The following is a 25238-nucleotide window of genomic DNA, read 5'->3' on the forward strand; positions in this document are numbered from 1 at the left end:
TAGATTAATTTGATTGGTTTTGCTGATGCTAGACATTTAGCATTTTGTTAATATTGTTTTCCCCCTAAAAATTATTTTGGTAGGAAATGTAAAAGTCATATTTAACAAAAGAGTTTTTTTTTAAATGACTTATAAGTAGGCATTCATTAACTCAGGTTGTTTTGTAGTGTTAGCAAGAACCATTGTCCCATTTGATGTAGTTGTACTAGTGCTCACTACAATGGGGGTGAGATAGGCAATGTTTAGGACACAACTTGTATGTCATATGATATTCCGACAATGATAGTTCAGTACCTCACTGAAGCACACATATTTGTGTTTATGTCTTTAGCCGAGTGGTTGTTAGGTCTCGCCATCCAAAGGCTATAGCTGCCTATTGTCAAAAACCTATTGTCTACAATACAATACATAGGTTAGGCTTTGGATCAGCACCCTGTTCATGCCTAGACAGCTGTCTTGTCTGTCTCAGTTTGATGCTCCTGGTTCTATGGCATTTCGTCCTATTCTTGTTTTTAATCCCACACGGGAGCATAGCTTCTTTATGATTGTTTTGGCTGAATGACCTTGATCCTTCTGATGTGTACATAATATTACTATTTCTTTTCTTTTGTGTTTTAGTACTCCTTAAGGGCATGTGGTTTTCCTTGCTGTCTCCCTCATCTGCTCTATACCTTGTCACTGGGACACTTGTTTCTCTAATAATCTATTGCTCTCCAACCCAGGCCTTCCTGTCCTCACTTTACTGTTTTTTTTTATTGAATTATTTTTGTGTGCGCCCAGCAACAGCACACTGCATGCTTCTATCTAGTTACATGGTATTATCAACTATAACATTTACCATTTCAAAATCAGGCGTTCTCCATCTTGTAACATTAAATTAATCATAATGTACAACAAAAATAATCCATACTACATGGCTGCTTTGGATTCATACGCATGCACCCGTGTGGGCAGCCATCATGAAATGGTTTGTTATACTTTATGGAGAAAAAAAATCCCAGCTGGCTATCCAGTGTGCCCATGCATGCATGCACAAGGTCAGACATTTTTCATTGGTTTTAGCCACGAAGTATGCCAAACTAAACAGTGCCCTCATTTAAAAGGAAACAACCTATTGGCTTTGTCAATTCTTGTTGTCCATAGGCCCAGCCTGAAAACTATATGCACTTTGTAACTGTGATTTCATATATAAATCGTTAGAAATTAGTTATCTGCATTAATATAACTTGCCTTGGAGCATGGCATTATTTGAAACGTGCCCCTCATAATGTGCCCTCCTTTTTGCGCTTATTGTTTTAACGTGAGTAAGGGAAAGGAATTCTTTATTTATGACATTGTAACATAACTCAAACCTGACCTTGAATTTTGAAACCTCCAGAAATATAGGCATGTTTGGTGAAGTACAGATCTCTTCAAATTGTAGGTTATTTGAGTTTGACAAGATTCAGTTTTCCCAGGCCTAACAGCGACCACACTTCCAGCAAAATTCAACTTCTTCAGACTATGTTACCAGTTTTAAATACTGGAAGGCCATCAATGCCATAAACGCCCAAATCTCCAAGTTCATAGAAATGAACCACATCCTGGACCTTTCCCAATCGGCTTCAGAAGCAACTACAGCACCGAGACCACTCTCCTCACCTCTACAAATGACATCTGCACCCTCCTCGACTCAGGCAAAACTGCAGCCTCCATCCTCCTGAACCTCTTGATCGCCTTCGACACCGTCTCCCACCACACCCTCTGCACAAGACTTCATGACACCAGCATCTGCGACAACGCCCTAGAATGGATCAACTCCTTCCTTACCGGCCAAACACAGAGAGTCAGACTTCCACAGCTCTACTCAGAACCCAAAGAGATCAGCTGCGGAGTGCCTCAGAGAACCTCCCTGAACCCCCCCCCCCTCGTCAACATCTACAGTGCCCCGCTTGCAGTCCTCGTCAGAAGCCACGTACTCAACATTGTCTCCTACGCCGACGACACCCAGCTGTATGTCTCCCTCACGATGAACCCACAGCCGCCAGGAGCAACTTCCAAAACGGGAAGAAGGCAGTCGCCACCTGGATGAAGGACAGCTGCCTCAAGCTCAACTCAGACCGAAGTCCTCATCCTAGGCTCCACCCCCTCCACCTGGGACGATTCCTGGTGGCTCACAGCGCTCGGAACCCTGCCAAACCACAGAACACGCACGAAACCCCAGCATCATCCTGGACTCCTCACTCTCAATGAACCATCAAATCAGCGCCGTCTCGTCTTCCTGCTTCCACATGCTCCGCCTGTTTTAGAAGATTTTCAAGTGGATCCCCACCGCGTGTCCAGGAAAACAGTCATCCAATCACTCGTCAGCCTCAGACGCAATGCACTCTACGCCAGCACCACCCAAAACGTCCTAAAAAACTGCAGAACATCCAGAACGCCTACCACCAGAATCATCCTGAGCATCTCCTGCCACAGCCCCGGCCACCTGAGAGACCTCCACTGGCTCTGGATCAACAATTGAATTACCTTCAAGCTACTCATAGATGCCTACAAAGCCCTTCCCGGATTCGGACCTGCATACCTCAACCACCGCCTTTCCTTCTACTTATCCACCAGACATCTCCGCTCCATCCAACTGGCTTTTGGCCACCATCCCACAAATCTGCAGGACCGCGGCTGGAGGAAGATCCTTCTACTACCTTGCTGCGAAGACCTGGAACTCTCTGCCTCTGCATCTCAAGCAATCACCATCGCTGCCTCAATTCAGGAAGTAGCTCAAGACCTGGGTCTTCGACTGAAACACAGATCCCCTAGCTCCTTGAGACCCTAACAGGTGAGTAGTCGTGCTTTACAAGAAACCTGATTGATTGATTGAAATACTGAACTGCTTCACACCCATTTTGTCACCTGCACTAGGATGATCAGCCAGATTGATCTTCAGCTCACACATAAATAAATGTACTGGATGCACAGGTCCACTGGGCTTGTCAGCCACTCACTAACATTGCAGGTACCCTTCCCTAAGATGGTAATCTTTCAATAAAGTTTCCTAATACAGCATCCAGATGGGTTATATTTTGCAATTTCTGCAAATATAACAATGGTTCTAAAAGCTGTGAAACTACAAAGTTTCTTAGAAGATACTGAACTTAAGTATTATGAAAGATAATTAAAGCCCATGTGTCCTAGCATATTTTCCCATTGACACAGAATGGAAAACCCTATGATACACCAGGCCCTAAATTCCTTAACATATAGTAGCGAGGTCAGTGAAACCACATAAAATACAGAACTTTCAAAAAGAAGACCACTTTGATGTGCTTAACTTAACGGAAGTGAAGAATCATACAATAGCTTATGAAAAACTCATGAATAGAAAACATCGCCCAGTATCAACCAATCTAATAATCATACATTTCAAGCAATTCGTTCTATATTGACTTGAATAGATTCATTTGACTCTTTAAACAAAACCTTGCCTGACAGATTAGCCATGCTCACTAGCCATGTACCAATTTGAGCTGTGTAGGTTGATTTTCTGTTCTGTAGTACAATTGTCTTTGCCACCATTAAACCCTCTAACAATCATAGCTGATTTCATAAATGTATTTGTGACACAGTCGGCCTGACATTAAACATTTCTTAAGAATAAAGGGTAATATTTGCACTTAGAATCATTTGTATCCTGCTGTTGATATTGTTTCAGCAGTTCATTGATATAGACAATATATAAACATGTGCAGGTAGTGCCCATGTGTCTTGTGCCATCCCCATTGTCTAACAGACCTAATTTCCCGACCTCTTTTTGGTGTCTAGTAGAATATGTAAAGAAAAATATTTTGCTGTGCCTCGACTGTTTCTAAATTAGCACTTACTTTTAGGCAGCTTCCTCACGGATGGTAGAGGGCATATCAAATGCTATTTCAGTAGTCTTGATCCATTGTAAACTGTTTTTCAGCTCCATTCCAGTTCTAGGATAATTTTCACAAGAGATTCCCCAGCATTTCCAACTAGTATTAATGGCTCGATCTTGCTATTCCCCTTTAGATCAGATACAATGAAATACCTGTTCTGCTTCCCACAGGGTTTTTGTTCATTATTTAGAGGCTGTACCATGTCCCTGTGATAATGTTTCAGGTCAATCAATGCTTCATTTTACCTTTTTCTGCATTTTTATGTAAGGTATACGAGGTTGTTTTTAATCCTGATTTAAAAAAATGTATTTTCAAAGTATTGGTCAATGTAGGCCCGCCCTCAGAATTCTAATGACCTTACCCAAAGCTGAAATTGTCTTGTATGGCGGGGCTTTTTAAAAATCTGTTGTGTAAGCTCATAGGTCTATGTTATCTTAAAATTATTTTAACATATATTGATATCTTTTAACTATTGCTTGACCTGTTGTTATGAAATATTATGAATTATATTTGAAGTCATAATAAATGTGCTTTTATGGAGGTTATTATACTTCTGATTCAAGCTATTTATTGATTGATTGAGCAAATGAATCTAGGCTAAACTACTATGGTAGATCTACTGACAATGGGTTAACAATTACAGCCAGTGGCAGGATATACATTGAAATATAATTAACTACTGCTGCTGGCTGACCTGCTGCCAAGACTGGTGAAGTTACCACTGTTAACAACTGATGCAGACATTGTGGTTTAATTTGAGGGAAATGTGAATATAGTGTCCCTGACCTGGTAGGAAGCACATCCAACATGTTTAGGATACCAGATATTGTGGTGCTGACAAGGGAGTCACACTTTGTGGATACCTTCCCTGGACCCACACCCACTGGTGCAAAAAGTCTCAAACAGAAACAAGGTTTGGCATATTTTCCACTAGAGTTGTCTTTACTAATGGACTCTTCTAAATATGGATTCTGCCGCTTTCACAAAGAAATATTTGTCTCCCTGGAGGAGCACTTTAAATGTGGTGGATTTCCACCCTTTGGCTTGGCAGAGAAGAAAAACTCCACTACAATGGTAGTTGAAGGATCAGCTGCACAAACTTTAAATCAGGACTTAAGGGCCTGATTTAAAGTATGCAAAGGGCCCGTTGTCTGTCAGAGAGCAGGAGCAATTACCATCGCCACCCAGACTGGACGACCGCCCACCACATTTAGAGATCGTGGCTGGCCCTCTGGAGATCTCTCTTCCTTGAGAGGAGCCACATTCAATGTGGTTTCTTTGAAAGCCCTGAAATCTTGGTGGGTAGCTGCTGTATTTTAGGTGGGCCGCTCAGAAAACCTTTTTGTTCTTCAAAACCATACTCCTAAAGTGGGAGTTTGTTTTAAAAAAACAAAAAATAATCATCTGGACAGTCTTGGACTTTCCTTCCAGAGTGCGGGGATCATTTCTTAATTTTTTCCTACCAGGAATACCAGGAAACAGAAAAAAAGCACATCAGACTGTCCACTCTGAATTGGGTGCATGGTTTGATGTACCTACACAGATGGCCCCAAATCCGTACGGCAATCAGTGTAGGGTTCCCATTGGCACAGGTAGTGGTAGCATTGCTGTTGGAAACATGATATTCCATCCAACATTAAATAGAGTGAGGAAATTATCAGTTTAGCTCACTGAGTACTCTGACAAATTTGTGGTGGAGCACACTCCCCACCAAACTCTAAATTGGGCCCTAAGTCTAATTCCTGCTTAGTCGTCATACATAGTGGTGCTATCTCAAGGATAAATATTTCCAGAAAACTTATGTGACTTCCAAAGCTGGTGCTCCACATAAGAAGGCTCAGGTGTATGTTAACCTATATGCTTTCATTGAAAGTTTCCAGGATTATTCTCTTGCTGGTATCTGCAGTGGATGCACAGGCTGTGACAAGTTTGGCATAGTTCAACAACAAAAATGCTTTGTGTTGGATGCTTCTCAAAGCCGGGTTTTATGGTACACTGTGTAGATATGTTTTTTTAAGGGTTCTTTTCTGTTTGATTCAGGAGTCATCGTGACATCTGGGCACACCTGGAAACAGCAGAGACGTTTTGCCCTGTCGACCTTCCGAAATCTAGGGCTTGGGAAGAAAGGTCTGGAGTACAGGATTCAAAAGGAAGCACAGCACCTGCTGGAAACCTTCAGCAGGCAGAAAGGTACAGTATGATAGTGTTAGAAAGCCTGTGGATAAACAAGCACTTAAAGAATGCAAGCTAGACAGATAGGTACATTGTAGATTTAGGAAATATGGACTAGCTTTTCAAATGTTTCTCTTTTATCCATTCTTTTGTGTTGAGGTGGCACTTAGACATTGTGTTTTCACATGTGTCAGCAGCATTCTTTTATTAATAGTGTTTGCAGACCGAATAATTCCAAACAGTAGGGCCATGGAATTGCTTTACCTGAAGCCCCTACCTGAAGCCCCAGAGGATACAACTTGTCAGTCTGCCTTGCCAAATTCAACTGCAAAGTAATGACTGCCTGATTCAGAGACTTCTGTGGAGAAAGATGAAGATGTCCTCTACAGACTCTACCTTCATTGCACCTCTGCAACAACACCAGCACCATGGACTAAAAGAGGACGATCTTGCTGGAAGAGGCTTTGTGGTGCCTCTTTCATTCCAGCTGCCTGACCATGAAGAGGAGGTGGAGTTGCACAAATGAGCCACACTGAGCATGACAGCTCCCTCCATGCAACGCCCACCAGTCCTCCCACACTTGGTAATCCAGGGTCAACCCCACATCAGGCAATTCAACACACCTGAGAAACATTGAGTGTTAACATTGGCTAACAGAGTTTGGTGGGACAATATATCCAACACTGCTATCCAGTGAGCAAGAACTGCCTAGTTATTTGCTGTATAGACTGACCTACAGGGCACAGAATTCTAGGAAGCTGCTCCGCTGCAACACAGTGAGATTTTACCTGAGCTTTAATTGTGAATTCTTCCATTTATCCTTTCCGTAGAGGACCCTGTACTGCATCCATTAGAGTGTCTGACTCTGTGTATAATGAATTAAATTGTGTTCTGAATAAAATACTTAAAACAGTAATTGGACTGAACATTATATTATTGCATTTAATCTGTGATTGTTGAGGGCTAAGTCTCTACTTCAGCTCTACCTCCTTGAGATGCCTTAGACTGCTCGCTACTGTGAGAGTCAAGGGCAGAAAGAGGTGTAGTTGGCCCACGTTACAGAGCCATCGTAGGAGGTACACCAGTGGCGAACAAACTCAACCACCTTGGTTTGAGCCCGGTAGTCCCTGTCTGCTATGTGCCCCCCCACCCTTGAACCAGGATCTGAGCGTTCCGGTGTCATAGTTTAGCCAGGATCAAACACATAATAAAGTGCAAACAAGCTAAAACTTATCCTATTCATCTATCAGCCTGATTATGACTGCGGCACTCCATTGGACCGCCATAGTTGCGGTGGTGGTCTGTGGACCACCAACTGGCGGTCCATCTGATGTATTACAACTTTGGCAGTTGGACCACCACAGGACCACTGCAACCACCGAGAATCCTGGATCCAGCGGTGGAGATGCAGTAGTCAGAGGCTGCAATATGCTGGCGGTGCCGCTGCAGAACGGGCAAGTATATTACGGGTTGCCTCACTGCCATCATTGCCATGGTGGTGGGCCCGCCATGGAAAGAATGGTGGTGAGGCAATTCAGCCTCAGTGCATGGGAGTGTATGAGGAGGCACATGGTGTGCCCCCTGTATTTCTAGACCCCCTGTTAGTGCACGGTAAGAAGTGCATTTCTTCCCATGCAGGAACGTGCTGCGGCATTCCCACAGCGGTGCCTTTTTTTATGGCTCATATTTGAGCCTTAGAAAGAAACCGCAATGGGACTGCCGCTGCACTGACCACCCGCCAGGATTAAACTCATAATCTGGCGGGCAGTCTGACTGCAGGTTTGTCAGTCTTCCTGCAGGATGCGGGTGTGGTGGCCGGCAGGAATACGGCCAAATTCAAAATCAGGCCCTAAATCTTTTACCTGCTTGCAGCCTACATCACTGTGGACTATTCAGTCTAGTTTGAGCAGCACAAACCTATAAGAAGGCCTGTCCTGTCATTTAATGCAACAAGCCCATTCACTTCTCATCAATTGCAGCAAAAAGGTCCAAATCTGTTCATTTGATTCCTTCATATGCCTTGTGTCTTTTGGCATTCCCCCAAACCATCTCTCACGCCTTTTGTTAAGCATGTACACAAACCCTGGCTCAACTTCTTGAGCATTAAAAGTTGATCTTCCAAATGAGTGTTGATGACACAAAAATCCCCTTCCATTCAGATAATGGGACTGTCAACCCAACCCTTACTTTGTTTCCTGGTACCTGTGATCCAGTGTATGCGGGACAGGCAATTTTGCATGAATGGCACCAAGACCCCAGTCGTCAGTCACTTAATCTAATTAACCTCTGTTCAATTAGCCTTCAGGCCTTTAAACCCTGCCTTCCCACTCGTCTAAAGTAAGAAAATTTGGAATTCTTTTTGATTCCAATCACTCTTTCAATTTGTAGATGGGTTCTGTGGCAAAGGCTATAAATATGCAGCTCTTTCTTTCTGAAAAAACATCCATGTCTCCATACCCAAGAGAGAATGAAGTTGTTAAAAGCCCTATTAGTTCTAGCACATCTGTTCACATTAGACCTAGCACATCTGGACTAATGTAACATAGTCAAATCTAGTCTTCCAAAACAATTCATTGCAAGACCCCAATGGTTTCAGAACCAGGCTCAAGTTTTATAAGCGAAACAAAATCACACCTGCTATCACAACACTTGCGTTAGGATCCTGTGTCCTGTCCCTGAAGCTTACTTTTAAAAGGCTCAGTATTACTACTACACCTTACCACACCAAACAGGATCCCTTCACTTAATTTCCACCCACCGGATCAATGGACAATCATTCAAGCAGCTGGAACAAGGTAGAAGAAAATTGGTCATACACAGACCTAAACTCTGGAATGATTCCAGCCAAAATCGGAGATTCAAACCCAACTACATGCACTTTAGGAAACATTTGAAAACTGAACTACTCAGACTTGCCTTTAATTTAACTCAATACAGAACAGAGGACATGCCTGAAGAATAAATTCATTTAGACATTTAGAAATCCCTCTCTATCCCACAGGGAATTGTAGATAGCATTATTAGATGGTATCAATCATTTCAAGAATAGTTTGTGCTCTTGTTTAAGTTGTCAGTTGAATATGTATGTATAAGCTTTATTTCAACAGCTTGTGTCATAAAAGCTATGAAAACACCAGTTAGAATAATAGAAAAGGTATATAAAGATAAACAACTCATGCAACAGCTTGTTACAGTTAAATTTATGCAGACAGTTCGTCTTATGCGCAGCTGCAACAGAGCAATATGAAATTCGACAATGATAAAAAGCAATTTTTAAACAACGATAGAGTAGTACAACATACTTTAAAACAAATATGAATGAGAAGAAGAAACATCACAGTGCTTTCACTTTTGTGGCCTATACAGCTGGACCCTGTTCCCAATACCCAGGGTGTCTTATTATTGATTATTCCAACCCTCCTCGGGGCAAATTTCAAAGAGGCTAAAAGCACTAAAGTGCATGTGCCTGAGGTATGGTTAAAAGCACAAAATGCCACCCAGTGAGCTATTGTGTGGCCATGTGTAGTCCTAATCCTGGGGGGTTACTATGACCTTCCTAACTGAGCCTTCCATCTTGTAAGCCATGCATGGTTTATGAACTTGGCCACTCCGCAAGCAAAAAGTGGTCTACAGTCCAATCTTAAAGTGTGCAAGGCGACCCGATAATTCCGTGTGCCCAGTTGGTGGCAAATTGGTGTTAGCCATTTCAGCCTCTGTTTGGTATATGCCGGACAAGCAAACATAACAGGGGCAACACTTTCAACCGGGTTCTTGCAGCATGGACAATCCTTGGATGTTGAATTGCGTGGGTGCCAATTAGCTGTTGCCTCGCAGACAGGAAGTGTTCCAAACCTAAAATGGATGTACAACATCCTGTCCCAAGGGACCTGGATTATGTCTAGATAGGATTCCAGGTGTCTATTCTGTTTGTGGAGATGGAATTCTACAGTTAATCTCCCCATGGTAGTTTTGTTGAGTTCTTGCTGATCCACCCATTCCCAGTAATGTTGTTTGAGCGTGTCTTTCCTCAGTGGATCCTGCTTGGCCCAATGGGCATGAAACCCTAGTGCAAACATCAACTTTGTGGCATTGGTGATCCAGCCTACCTTATTACTTGTACCTAGCTGAATAACCACAGATAGAGCTTCCGCATAAGGTAGGAGTTCTGAGGTCCGCCTAATCGAGCCCAAAAAAGCAGCGGGCGAAGCCTCACTATATCACCAATGTAACGCCTACCCATATTGAACATTAGGGGAGTGAGTTGGATATTTTGCCGCAGCATCACTAAATTCCTTAAAAATGTATGCTTGGATCTACAAAGATCATGGATCTTGTCAAATCCCCACAGCTCCGCACCATACAGAGCTGTGCTAACAGCCGTTGCGTCGTAGACCTGAAGGGCCGGGGCTACCGGCCTGCTAAGTTAAGTGCGATGCTCCTTTTCCAGTGAGCCCGTTATGCGCTTATGGCCCAACAGCATCTTAGTTAGGTGGGGATTCCACAACATTCTGGTGCCGATTCCGATCCTGGAAAAATGTTCCCCGTACGAATCGTATCCGGATTTTTTTCCGTATGAATCGTACAAGTACCGTACAAACTGGCAAGTACGATTCGTATGGGAAACAATACATACAAATCGCATTGGGAAAATTCCCCCACACGTCCTCGGGTCGGGAAAAGTGTCTGACATGTCCCCGGACGGTTTTGCGTACGAATCGGAAAACTGAAGTCCGAGCGCGCAAATACGATCCATCCCGTCCGTCCGAATGTACAACCGTCTGGAAAAACACCGTATGGAGCGAACTTCAACAGCAACCATGGAGTCTTGTGCCCGCATATGTGCCGAACCCCCCCCAGCCCCCCGTATGTACGCGCTGTACCCCACCTCCGTAGCACAGCCCCATACCGGTATGCACCGTACCCCCACCCCCGCATGTATGGTGCATACCCCCAGCCCCCCGTATGTACGGAGCGTACCCCCACCCGTGTATGTACGGAGCGTACCCCCACCCGTGTATGTACGGTGCAGACCCCCACCTGTGTATGTACGCAGCGTACCCCCACCCGTGTATGTACGGTGCGGACCCCCACCCGTGTATGTACGGAGCGTACCCCCACCCGTGTATGTACGGTGCGGACCCCCAGCCCTACGCGCTGGGGGTCCGCACCGTACATACACAGGTGGGGGTATGCTCCGTACATATGGGGGTGGGGGTACGCTCTGTACATACACGGGTGGGGGTACGCTCTGTACGTACACGTATGGGCGCTGGGGTACGGTGCGTACATGGGGGGGCTGGGGGTATGGTGCGGACGTGTAGGGATGGGGGTACGGTGCGTACCAGGCCCCCTTTTCGTCGTGCATCGCGGCATACTTAGCTTTTCCGGCACTTTTTGGGTGCCGTAAAAATATTGCCGTCCGGACTGCTGTCGGTACGAATCGTATTTGCTGGTACGTGAAAACATGCCTAACTCCGTCCGGACGTCACGTCTGTGGTGTCCCGGATCACATTGGTAGAGATTTTACTGTCGGTCGGTGTTTTTTCTGACTCGTACGGAAATTGTGTTTTCGTACGAATCGTACTTGAAAGTTTGTAGGGTTTTTTTCCCGGGTATGAGTCGGACGGAGAAAACGCTCCGACCGACGGTTCGTACCCGGTTTTTCCAGGATCGGAATCGGCACCTTTGTCTGAGAGTCGAATACCAATATAATCGAAGGTGTCAACTCTTTCCGGGGGAGTCCCTCCTAGCAGGGGACTGCCTTTGTAGGACTTGTGGGGTTTGAACGCCATAAATTTGGTTTTAGACGTGTTAACAACCAACCCCCTGGTGTCGGAGAAGGAGAGGAATCTGCTAAGTAACCGCTGCAACCCCGCTGGGGTCTTCGACACCAGCAGGGCGTTGTCTGCGAACAAGAGGGTCGGTACCTTGTCACCCCCAAGGTTGGAGCATCTGCTGGTTCTTCTTGTGGAAAGCTCATCACTCCATTTATATAGAGAGAGAATAGGGTGGGAGCCAAGGCACAACCTTATCAAACTCCCCTACTTATTGGGATACGATCGGTCAGTTGCCCCTGCACCCCCATCTGATTTGTGTGTAGTTCCCTTCGTGTAGCTGAACTACCAAATTAAGGATAGGTGGCGGAATGCCCATATCTTTAGAGACAACCATATTTTGTCCCTGGGATCTAGATCAAAGGCAGTCTTTAAATCGATGAAAGCTAAGTAAAGACTGCCCTTGCCGATCGTTACCACTTTCCAATAGAGGAGCAAAAGCTAAAATGCCTGATCAATGGTCCCCGCCTTTACCCTAAAACCAGCCTGATACTGGGATAAGATTGCATTATCATCCACCCACAGTAGGATCCTCTGCAGCACAACTCTGCAGAAGACCCTCTGTACAACATTGATCAGGCTAATGGGCCTATAGTTTGAGGGTTAATCTCTAGCTCCTTTCTTATAGATTTGGACCACCTCTGCACCCTTCCAAGACTCTGGGACTGGGACACTGCTAGCTATTGCATTGGACAAGATTAAATATAACGGGCCCAGTTTGGAATGTCAGCTAAATATAGATTCCCCAGGATCCCATCAGGGCCTGCAGCTTTGGACGGCACTATTCTACCTATTGCGGCCTCTATTTCTCCCAAGGTGAAAAAAGCATCCTCCGCAGGGATGCTATGGAATTCAGCCGCCTCCTCTGTGGGCGTTTCTCCAGAGGTTTTATAGAGCTTCCAAAAGTGCTCATACCATTCCTGACTGGTGATAAAGTTAGGGGGTAATTGGGCTCCTGAACTACTACCCCAGGTGACTAAGTACCAGAAGGACTTAGAGTCCTGCGCTGTGCTGGTTTCCTTAAACTGCTGGCAGCACGATTCATCCCAAGCCATTTTTGCTGCTTGCAAGGTAGCCTTGTAGCGCTTCCTAGATGCTTTAATCAGAGGGCCATTCTTGCTATAGCTAGAAGGGATCGGTCACATCTACAATCCTTTGTGTACCACAAATATGTTCCTCCTGATGAGATGCTGGACTTCTGTTCCGACCTAGGGGCTAAAAAGTATAAGCTAAGTCAGAAGAAAGTTCGCGAGTGAGCCGTGGCTACATCGGCCATTCCACATTTGCTAGCAGCCAAAGACTGGATCTCGAAAGTGCCTACTAATAGGTCATGCTGAATACCTTTAACCTTGTTTTCTTGTAAAGCGACCTTTTGCCTTTTTAAGGATCTCTTGTCGTTGGAGGGAAGGACCTCTCTGCTGTAGAACGGGGGTGGGCTGCACACAAAATAGTAAGATGATTTCCACAGAGGGTTCATACTTAAACAAAGAGGATTATGGTTGCTCTCTTTTGTTGCAACCACTTTCATGTCTAACAAATCCCTCCAAAGCCTCACATCAAGAAGAATGTAGTTGATGCGGGATGGGCAGCTGACTCTATTATACGTGTGTGTGCCGTGCTTGTTCAACAGGTTTCTACCATTCACTGCCCTCAGACCAAACTCAACATTTAGGGTTGAATATGTATACTTTCCCATTACATTTTTTGATGAGAAAGTCATTGTGTATGTGTTGTGTTCATGCGATAGACATACCCTTGCAAATCCTCTTGTCCATGCAAATAATGCAAATGTGTAGGTAAGTCAATGTGCTGACCAATGCATATCCATTTATTCTCTGTGTAATCAGTGAGTATTTTCCCTACCATCGGATTCAAGTTGCTTATTCACTTCATATTTTCCCTTGTTTTGGGCCACGGTTCAGGTTGGTTTTGCCCATTTCTTTTCTCCTTTTACTAATTGTTTCTTTTTGTTTAGGGAACCCCATAGACCCCTCACAGAGCCTCGTCCATACTGTGTGCAATGTGATTTCCTGTGTCGTTTTTGGACATCGATTCTCCATAGAGGATCCCATCTTCCACCAGCTCTTGGAGGCTGTCAATCTTACCATCAGTGTTCAGAACTCCTTCCTCAGATTGGTAAGACTTTCAAGTTTAAAATTGAGTTTATTAAGAGAAAAGTAACAATACATTAGAATAACAAAAGCCAACTGTTTAGTTGGGGGATAAGAATGAGGGAAATAGGCACATGATTCAAAGAAAATGCTGACTGATTATAAGTATAGTATAGTAGTTAAAATAAATAAAAAATGCATAGTAGAAAAATAAGATGATCAGAAGTGGGAAGTCAGGGAGGCTGTAGAACCTCCTGGGTGTTGGGTTGAGGGGCAAAAGACACAATGGCAGAATTATCAAAGAACTGATGATGCAGCGTCAAATCGATGATTATGACAGGCTGCATACCATCACGCTTTAGATGATAATTGCGTAGAGTCTTTCCAATTTCGAGTGATTTGCTGAAAGGCAATTGCTAATAATTGGTCCGATATCTTCATGTTAGATGAAATATATACCAAAATGTCCGAAATACTTCCTAAAAATACATTAGAAATAGAATAAAATATATTCAAATGAAATATAGATTTAATCTGGCACCAAACCTGTGACCAAAAAGCAGAACCGGAGGGACAAGTAATAGGTATTTTTTTTTAAATCAACTGGTTGCATCGAATAAGTCCAGCAGTTCCCTGGGATGTCCTGTTTAATCTTTTGTAGGAACTCAGGTCTCAGGAAAAGAATATTATAAATGGAAACAAGTGTTTGCGTTGTATTGGCCACATGGGAGGTTTTCCTAATCTTAATCCAAATCTGTTTCCAAATAGATATGGGAAAAGTGGTAGAGAAGCCCTTATTCTATGCCACTTCTGTATTAGATTTAGGTATATTAATGGAGAAATCCAGTAGGCATGGATAGATGCTGGAGGCCTTAGGGTGTATATGTAAAAGATTAGTCAATGGAAAAGGTGTAGAGACAATGGATATGGAAATTGATGTGAAATTATTGCATGCTTGAGAAATGATATTTTGTAAAGTGTTAAACTAACTGCAAAAGGTAATTGGGAGACCAAAAAGTGTCTGAGCTAGTTTAGAAGAGAAAGGGGAGTCTTGTTCAAACAAAAGTGTTTTTGAAAATGGGAGTGTTATGCTTTTGAGGTTTACGCATGAATGTTAAGATTTCTTGAAATGAAAAAGGAGATGTAAATGCACATTCTATATCAACCCGCAATTGAGTATATAATAAGGAGGGTTCAATCCACTGTGTGGATTGCCATAATAGTAAAGATTGGGGGAATTTAGAAAAATCGGGGAAATTTATTCCACCTTCAACCTTAGGAAGACAGTATTGAATCAATTTTCTTGTACGACTTAAGAGGGATAGTGAGAGGAATGTTAGAGAGAGTAAAGAGGATGATGGTAACCAACATCATCTTGTTAGTGTCACATCGACCCCACCAAGACGGATGGAGAGGGTGCCATCTACTGGTCAGGAAAGTGATTTTCTGAATGCAGGTGTCAATATTATTTGAGGCTGAAGCAGTGAGGGTTTTGGTGAATTGGAGACCAAGATATTTGAATTGTTTAGATTGCTGTTTAAAATGAGAGGAGTAGAAATCCTGCCTAAAGGTGAATTTGTTTAGGTGTAGAATGTTGTATTTGTTGGTGTTCAATTTGTAACCAAAGACAGAGGCAAAAGAGGAAACTTCTGACTTGAAGAAGGGTAGTGAGGAATGATGTTGAGAAATAAATAACAAAATATCATCAGCGTCCGCAGCTAATTTAACTTGTAGGGAATTATGGATAAAAGCATGTATTTCAGCATTTTGATGGATCCTTGACAGGAATGGTTCTAGTGCTAAGTTAAAAACAAAGGGGAGAGAGGACAACCCTGATGGACTCATCTGTGAAGAGTGAAATAGGAGGATGTCAAACTGTTAACACAAATTGCAGGCTGAGGAGAGCTATAAAGAAGGGAAATTAAAGTAGTGATTTTTGAGCCATAACCAAACCTGGGTAGAGTATGAAATAGGAAATACCAAAGAACGTGATCAAAAGCCTTCATAGCATCTAAAGCAAGGGCTGCCATAGATTCAGACATGCCAGTTGATTTGGAAATAATGTCAAAGAACAAGCGAGTATTATCTGAGAGATATTTTACTTTGACAAAACCAGATTGCTCCTTTCCTAAAAGGTCAGGGAGAAACGGCTTTAACCTGAAAGCTAGTGCTTTAGAGAAGATCTAATAATCTAAATTGACTAGAGAAATGGGTCTATAGTTCTTGCAAAATTGTGTGTCTTTCCCTTTTTTCAAAATGAGACATATGATGACATCCAAAAAGGGGCCCGATAAGATGGCTGAGTTGGTAAAGGATTGAATCAACATATCAAGTTTGGGGAGAAGTAATTTGGAAAACTGTATGTAAAATTCAGCTGTAAAGCCATCAGACTTTGGAGCTTTGTCTTTTCTGGAGGGAGAGCAATCCAAGGGGAAGTTCTATTTGAGTAATGTCAGTCTCTAGAGATGAAAAATCTATTTGAGAGGAGTCCATGATCCAATGGGCGGTATTCCGGTGTGTAAAGAATAGTGTAGAACTTCTGGAACTGAGCAAGAATATCTGGGTCTTTGTGATAAATTAATCCATTCTTATCAATAATTGACTCAATGTAACCATCCCGCAGCATAGATTTGTTTTAACAAGGCGGAAATGTGGAATAGCTCATCATCTTGTTGCTTTTCCCTCATGAGATTCTGTCCCTCCAACACATATCCAAGTCCCTGCGATGGACTGAGTAAATAGAGCACCCTGCACTTTTTATTATTTTGTAAGTTGTACCTGAACCCTAGGGCATTGTATCTAAAACCTCTGTTATTATCCCGGAATATTAGATCTTATAAAGTGGCGATGAAGCATTTGGCGTCATTAGGTGATCCTTTCCTGTGTTACAATATTGCACTTTTTATATTAAACGCAATGAAAATAAGGAAAGCTTATTATAGCGGATCATGAACGAGTTATCCCTTTTAACTATACTATATGAGATGGTGACTGACTATCTTTTAATGTGTTTTTAGCAGTACTAAGATGATATGGATTTTATGATGTGACCGGCTTTTATTGTCTATATTTTATATTGGTATGTTGTTTTCACAGATGTGCTTTTATGGTTGTTTTGTCTTCACCCGAATAAAGATCATGAACTGAACTGACTCAATAATAGTTTGTTTAATTGAATTTTAAGACAATTTACTAACAGTTTGTCAGATTTATTTTGACCTCCGTAATACTTAGCAGTAGATTTGAGAAGATAAGAAGATGCATTTTCTGTAGAGATCTTATTAAACTGAAGCTTGGCGAAAATGAGTTGATTTAGAGAATGCTGAGTGAGAAGCGTAATAGATATGCTTCAGGCTCTTAATTTCTTCAAGAATCTGTTTAGATTGAGATAGCCGTCTTTTTGTTAGAAATGAAATTATTTATAAAATCTTGGGCTGAAGCTTTGAAAGCATCCCAGACCATGTTAAAGTGGAGTTTCTCCGTCTAGTTAAAGAGAAAAAAATATTGGACAAAAGTGGTGAAAGAAGAGGTGTCCAATAATAATGACTTATCAAATAATCTTTTGGGAGAGGTAAGTTTGGATAAAATGTATGAATGAATACATACCGGCGTATGATGAGAGTTCAAAATGGAGCCGATCTTGGATTATTGTAAGGGTTGAGTGTAATGAAGTGATATGCAAAAAAATTATAAATTCGGGATTTTGTATAGTGAACTGGAGAGAATAATGTATATTCCTGTAAAGGGGAATTGCATAATCTCCATGCACCTGTTAAATGTTGCTGTTTGGAAAGCATGAACAAAAGCATTTTGTGATTTGTGTGCTATGTAATAAGATAAGGAGAGTCTGTCAAGAAAAGGGTCAGCTGGTAAGTTGAAGTCCCCTGTGACACTACATTGTCGTCTGGATACTGTAAGAGCTTCTTGGAGATCAAGGATCAACATTTAGAATCAGGAGCAGTGGGACCATATAAATTAAAAAGAACAATCAGAACTTCCTCAATGTACAATTTAAGCAATAACCATCTTCCCTCCTTTTTAGGACTTGTGACACAATATTGCAACACCAGGCTTTTTCCCAATTTCAGGTGAAAAGAAAACTTCTCCAACCACCCCTTTTGTAAATTCATAGATTCAATATGAGAAAGGTGGGTTTCTTGCAAAAAACCTATATGGGCATTAAGCTTTGACAAATGAGTTAGAACTTGTTGTCTTTAGATTCGAGAGTTCAAACCCCTGACATTCTAAAAAGCCACTGTCAAAACCATTGAGATAAATTGTAAAAAGACGACAATGGAGAAAGGAACCAACAAAGGCATAACAAGAAGAATATGTCTATGAGAAATATGAAAAAAGCATGATATCCAGGGCAATAAATAGCAAAAAGAGGGGGGGAGACAGTAGAGAGAAAACAAAGAATAGAATAAAGAGTAGATCTAATACTAGAGAAGAGGAAGGAAGCCAACCAAGTAACGAAAAGGGGAGCATACCTAACAATAGTGGGAAGGGGACCACATGAAAAAGACAGCACATCCGACCTTTTAGGGGAGACATGGTTCAAGAAGGGCAAATGGCCATGGTATGGGAAACGAAGATAACCACAACAAAGACAGAACTCCTGTAATGGAAAAGAACAATTAGATATAATATCATGTAATTATCTAAAATTTCAGTAAGAAAGAAGATATAAATCAAAACAGTGCAAGAAAAATCTCTCAAATGGCAAAAGGTGACATGATAATGTAAGCGAGAAAAAGTCCAAACTGCGCTCCAATCGAACAAAGTGCATGTCTCATACTCAGAAAGTCTTGTAATCAATCTCCTTTGCTCTTGGCAAAGTCTTGTGAAAAATATAAGTTGTTACCTGACCAGGAAATTTGTTTGATATGTTTGGCAGCAGAGATTACCTGCATTAATTCTGTGTATTCCAAAAAGTACAAGATCATGCTCCTAGGTATCTTAGGGGTTGCAGAAATTGAATAAGTGTGACCCAACATTTGGGCATGCTGGATGTTAAGTGGCGGGCCCTCCAATACATTTTAAAACTGAGGTAAAATAATTTGAAAAAAGATATGGGGTCAGCTCCCTCTGTACCCTCAGGGCATCCATAAATGCAAAGGTTATTCTTCTTATTTCGATTTTTAAGGTCCTTGACTTGCTTCTGTAAAGAGGTAACTTGTGACTGGAGGGTATTCACAATGAGAGAGGTTGCACTAAAGTTAGTGATTTGTGGCTCCTCAGTAGACAGACGTTCTTCCATGAGTGACCATCTATCACTAAGAGTTTGTAATTTTGCATTAGTATCTTCCATAAATGGGTACTAAGCCCTAATCTCTTCCAATAAAAGATCCAAAGAAACTGCAGGTGTAGATTTTGTAGGAGAAGCTAAGGCTTTTTTTAGCCTTTTAATTGATGCCTTGTCAATGTTAGATTGTGAAGGTGCGGCTGTGGAAAAGAGGCTGAAGTAGACCACTTAGTTGAAGTGGAGCCCTCGATTGCAGTAAATATTAATGGCACAAGAGAACGCTTTAGCAATTTGCCAGGAGAGGACTTCATAAGTGGCTTAATAACTCTTGATCTACCCATGCACTCAAATTGCCACAATCGGAGCTATAAAATCCTTTTGTTTATAGCAATTGCCACTGAGAGCCAGCACATAGGCTCAAAAAGCAGCCCAAAAACATCCAAAAATAGAAGCCTGGTCTTTAACAGGAATACCTGTAAATATTCCCTCACACTTTGACATAAAAAGTGGTGAGGAACTAAACACTAAGAAGGAAAGTTCACCAAGAGGTCATCACCAGTTAACAGAAGATTTATCTGAAAACTGCTGCAGAATGAGGAGAACGACATTGCTGCCGCGTCTGAGGAGATGAAGCAAGCCACCTTTAAAACATGAGCCACGCCCTCCTGTGCCTCAAAAATGCATGTGCTACATCCACTACACTTCATCTTGAAATGCGCACCTTAGAAGGTATGAGCGTCTAGGGAGGCTGCACCGCTTCCTTAAGTGCCGCTGCAAGGAGCTTCACAAAGATGCACCCATCCTATCCGTGCATCAAGCCATGCTCCCAGATGGGTAAGGCTCTATTCTGTCCTAAAAATGTAATTCTTTAGTTCTTGGGATCCACTTTTCTGCCTCACATGTTTCAGAACCCCAACCTGCATCTAAAGTGACCACACACATTGTTTTCAAGCTAACATGTATGAAGCGCAATTCTTTTAAGAAAATTTACTGGAAAATGAGAGATCAGGTCCTTCTGCATTTTTTTATTCATCTACAGACTGGTTGGTTATAATGGTCAAATTTGACACAAGGCAAGATTTAAAAAGAGATTGTCCAACATGAAAATAGACCAACCAGAACATTGAATAGATTTACTACACTATGTCCAAGCTTAGGTATAGGAATTATTTAATTAATTATCTGAAGCAATGTCTGTTGCTTTTACTTGGCTCTTTGATTGGATGAGAAAGTGATGGAAAAGCTGATATCTGTCGATCATGGTAGTATGTTACGCATTCAAGACATCACAATACCCTATTTGAGAGATTGATACACCTAACATGCGACTTTCATTGATAAAGGGCATAGAGCTGGAACAAAAGTTGCTTAGGAGGATAAAAGAGAATTATTAGCTTATATAGGAAAAAGGGTATTGAAAGGGTTTTCTCAAATCAAGGCAGGATCAGCTGATCTGTCGGTATATTGAAACTTGCATTGGCAAAGCCCATAGGTCTCGGCAATCGCAGAGCTATTGGCGTTGTCAATGTTATTGTCTTTTAGCCAAGTGTAATGGAGTGCCATAACCTATTGGCAGCTCAAAAGATGTGAGGGGCCTCTGGCAGACCATAAACGAACTTCACATGTACTCTTATCACAGCCCAGATAGAGATGCCGGCTTCAAGAGATGGTTGTAGAAAATGTTTATACACTCGGGCAGTGCTTTCTGACAGAGCCCAGAGCAGCTTCTGGGTACAGAAGATAGGTTAATGAATAACATAATCAAACTTTGGGTTGGCGCGTATAGGAGATAATTGTGCCGTAGGCTAAGAAGTCCACTAGTGCGTCATCCTTCTGCCACTGGGACAAATTTCGATTGGGGGAGGGAAGAAGAAGCATGTGGTGTATAAGTCAGTTGTTGTTTAGTCCTTGCATGTCAGGGGTTAGGTTATTTGTAGTAGGGAGAAGTTACTCATGTAAGCATGAGCCCACAAGACTAAATATAGCAGAAAGAATAGAGTGCAAGGAAAAGAAGGTAGTATCAACAAAAATAGGAAAGAAAAATAACAATGTGTGTTTGTTTTCTGCAGGCGAGGCACCACGTGGGATGAGTAATATAGTAACATATGTAGCCTTCTGGTCACTTGCCCTAATCCTAGTCACACAACTTGGTGGATAAGCGCACAAACTGCATAAATCTGTGTGACTCCTGCAGGACACAGAGTAAAATACCAGAAAGCTCTGAGGGTTAATGAAGCTGACGTTAGTATGGAACATACTAGTCACCAGTTTATTGTGAGGCAGCTCACTCATGGCAGTACACTGACTGTGTAGGCGCTATAGAAGTAGATTTCTACAGATCCCATGCACTGCCCCTACTCGGCGACCTCTACCCTCTGTCGATCCTGCCTGAAGCACCTTTCCTTAAATCTGGCACTGCTTGTCTCTGGTGATCCAGAGTCGGAGCACTTAGAAGCAGGCAGCATCGAATAAGGAGTGCTATAAACACAAGCAGCGATGGGAGGAGCGGGACAGGGTAAGCAATGATGAACAGAGTGGGCAAGCAAGGAGGGGGCAAGCAGCAAGTTGGGAGGGGGTGGGGGGCAGCTCAAACACCGATGTGGGAGGGGTTTGAGGTATGAACAACCGGGACATTATTTTAAAAAAAATCCTCTCACTTTGAAGTCACAGAAAGAGAAACAGAGCAGAAAGAATGAAGGACAAGTAAAAGAATAAGAAGGTAGGATCAACAAAAAAGGAGAGAAAAATAACAATGTGTGTGCATTATCCGTGGATGAGGCACCATGTGGGATGAGTAATATAGTGACACGTGAAGCCTTCTGGTCACCGGTCCTAATCCCAGTCACACAACTAGGTGGGTAAGTCCACCTACTGCAAAAATCTGTGTCACCAGTTCTGTTCGTTTTTAGGCAGGTAACCTATGGCTAGCATGATTTCTGTAATTTTCAGCATTAAAATAAAATAAGCAGTGTGTGGATGTGCAGCATCACATAGACAGTAGTATATAGGTATAGCTCCTGCATGCGCAGGCACTGGCGTGTGGATGAATAATGTTGCTATAACCGGTCCTAGGAAGCTTGTTTCCGGTCCAGGGAAGGCATGGCTTGGCAGTTCGGGCTGGACTGTTCCCATGAGGCACAGGGTCTCAGACTGATTTGCATATGGCCATGTCTGAACTGGGGTGGCAGAGTGGGCTAAAGAACGGTGATGGATCAAACCCAGATCTGTTGACTGGGTGTGAGTGTTTGATTGGTTCTGATGCTCCGTCCATTACCACCCCCTTTTGTACCGCTATATTTGGACAGGCTGTCACAGGCAAAATCTACTTGACTTAATGACTAAATGCCTTATCCAAGCACCACTGATACTGCCAACGAAAAATGACTAAGCCTTGAGCTCAGGCATATGGAGCCTGGGCCCTAGCAGTGAGTAATGAGTCTATAAACCTTGTAGCTAGGTGGGATGCTGGCATGATAGAGCATTAGTCGGAATGAACAGTGTGGCCAAACCCAGTACATGGCACCATATTTAAGCATAATTGTATTGCGACAACTGCAAATGCACCCTTGCTACTTCTTGTTATAGTAAAGTAGAGAAAGTAAAGAAAACCTGTTTAGTCCACTGGCAGCCAAATGTATTACATTATTTTAGAGAAATGTCCGAGTATGGACTCTTCGCTTTTGTTTGCATTGATTTAATTTAAACTGAAAAAAACAAGTACTTTTTTTCAATTCAAACCACTATTGCTGAAAAGCACGTCAGTTCTGTGGAGCCTCAGGCAACATGAACGTTAAATGACCCCCTTCCACCAAGGCATCCTCCTATCCATGTTCGCTCTTTTGTCTCCTATTATTTCAAAAGAAGTAATTGGTCCATGCTCTCGGGAGGGCAAAACACAGGAAGAGGCATGACGCATGCATGCCATCGACAAATGGGGAGAAAGAATATTAGAGCAACGATGGGGCCAGCAAATGGGAAGCCTAAGGGCGAGCTGAAGCCCATATAGTAAATACATGTCTCTTCACTAAGCCGAGACCTAAAAACTAAGAAACCATCAAACAACAGCAGTGAACATCTTGAACTTTGGTAGGTTATTTTCCACAGGTAACTGTTGCTAAAGATAAATGCCAATATAAGGATGATATAGGGGGGAAATGTGCTAGGGATGTATAATGGGAAGCCAAGAATAGTAACTTGTGGCATTTCTGCTGGATCACAGATTGCCACACCAGTGTCACCCAAGCGCATGCACTGCTCACTTTGGAACAAATGTGCAAAGAACTTGATGATGAGCCATAGGAAGACTTTTTATTGGTCTCTAAAATAGAAGGTTACAGTTGTGGAATTCTATTTTACCCACCAAATCCCATTGGAGACACCATAAGATCACTAAACTAATCTAGAGACTCTGGACCAGGTGGTATATATGAACTTGTCATTAATTATAGTAGCAATTTATTTTGCTGCAGTCCCAAATTCGTGGAGAGGAAATGTATAAATCAATCAAATTGTTTAATGCACACAAATTGGAGTCCCTAAAATTACAGCAATACGCATTTAAAATATAATATGCTACACAGAGTATTTTATCCATAATTTTGTTTTTGCTATGAATTCTTCCATGAAGTCAGGAACTTACTGGGTTTAAAGGTAACTGAGCATGTTAGCTACTCGTTCTGCCTTATATAAATACATATTTGAGAGCTTCAATCAGAAAGTAGGCATCAAATGATAGCTATCTCATGATTTGTAGGAAGAGAAAGGGCCTGCCTACTTGGGTGTTTTTATTTGGGAAGAGTCCTGAGCCATATAGAGATCCTATTAAACAAACTACTGAATGCATCATTGGTATACACTACTTAAATGCAGATGGTGCAATACTCCTAGGGCACCATTATGAAAATCTCAAGAGTTTGGACCCACAAGTCAGCTCTGGATTGTCTTTAAACACTAATAAAGACAAATGACTCTTTCAAATTGCATCAAGATTGTACTGAAAGTAGGACCACAAAATAATATCCTAGGTAAGCAGACAGAGTGAGCAATGAATCACACGTAAATGGGGAGAAATGCAATTGTTTTTAGCTAAAGATTGCAGTAAGAATTTATCACAGGGCCAAGCTCAAATACAAGAGAGAATGTTTATGTATCCACCATGATGACTGAGTTGATGTGAACAGCTTGTGAGCCACCACGAGGTTAGGTATAGTAAACCACATGGCGCACATCTCCACCTCTCAACCCTGTTGTACTTTCTCAATCAGCAGCCATTGGGTGAACAGGCAACATTAGTTCTGAAGAGCTTCATGTCTACACTCCAACTCACTTTGTCATACTTTAGCCACTTATTTCGAGGCTGATACTGCCTTGGCACCGTTCTCTTCTAATGGGGTCCACCCGCAGAGCGATCAAAAGACTGAACAGTTCCCATAATTTGCGTCAAAGTAAAGCCTGCCTTGTGTACATGTACCAGCCACTTCAATTCAACTACTGCCTGTACCCAGATCATCCACCTTGTAAGAAGTTCTTGGCTGGAGCTTTAGGTATTACTCCCTCAACTCTTTCATTGAAGCCATATTGGCTAAGTTCATCTGATGGCAGGATCCTTGAGCAATAGAGAGCAGACTCTGCAGAGTGATTTCTACACCTGCCAGCAGAACAGTGCAGTCTGCAGATAGCAGGACTGGTGTCATGGTATTTATATGTTATGTTTGGTGAACTGGTCTGTTTGCAAATGCAAAAACTGTTGATATATCTGGCCCTAAATACAGTCCTAAATACAGTCCTATTGGCTTGCCAATGCTTGTTTTTTTATGTGCTTGCATAGGTGATTGTTTTTCTTTTTTGTCTACAAAGAAAGCCCTTGCAACATACTAGTGTCTCAGTATAGTGGATTTTTATCAAATCCATAAAGAGTAGGACCTCTATATAAGATTGTTAATAATAATTATGTATTCATGTGAAGTAAAATAAACTATTC

General features: G+C 42.2%; 1 protein-coding gene across 1 annotated transcript in view; it reads left to right on the forward strand.

Annotated features, from left to right (window-relative positions):
* The window catches only part of LOC146786143 (cytochrome P450 2J2-like), a 109495-nt gene that overhangs the window by 46813 nt on the left and 37444 nt on the right, over positions 1 to 25238 (forward strand). The window contains exons 3-4 of the mRNA XM_085635647.1: positions 5937 to 6086; positions 13878 to 14038. Coding sequence (XP_085491773.1) covers positions 5937 to 6086; positions 13878 to 14038 — 311 coding nt within the window. The remainder of the gene's footprint in view (positions 1 to 5936; positions 6087 to 13877; positions 14039 to 25238) is intronic.

Source organism: Triturus cristatus, chromosome 11 (genome assembly GCF_964204655.1).
Source record: "Triturus cristatus chromosome 11, aTriCri1.1, whole genome shotgun sequence".
NCBI classification, from domain to species: Eukaryota; Metazoa; Chordata; class Amphibia; order Caudata; family Salamandridae; genus Triturus; species Triturus cristatus.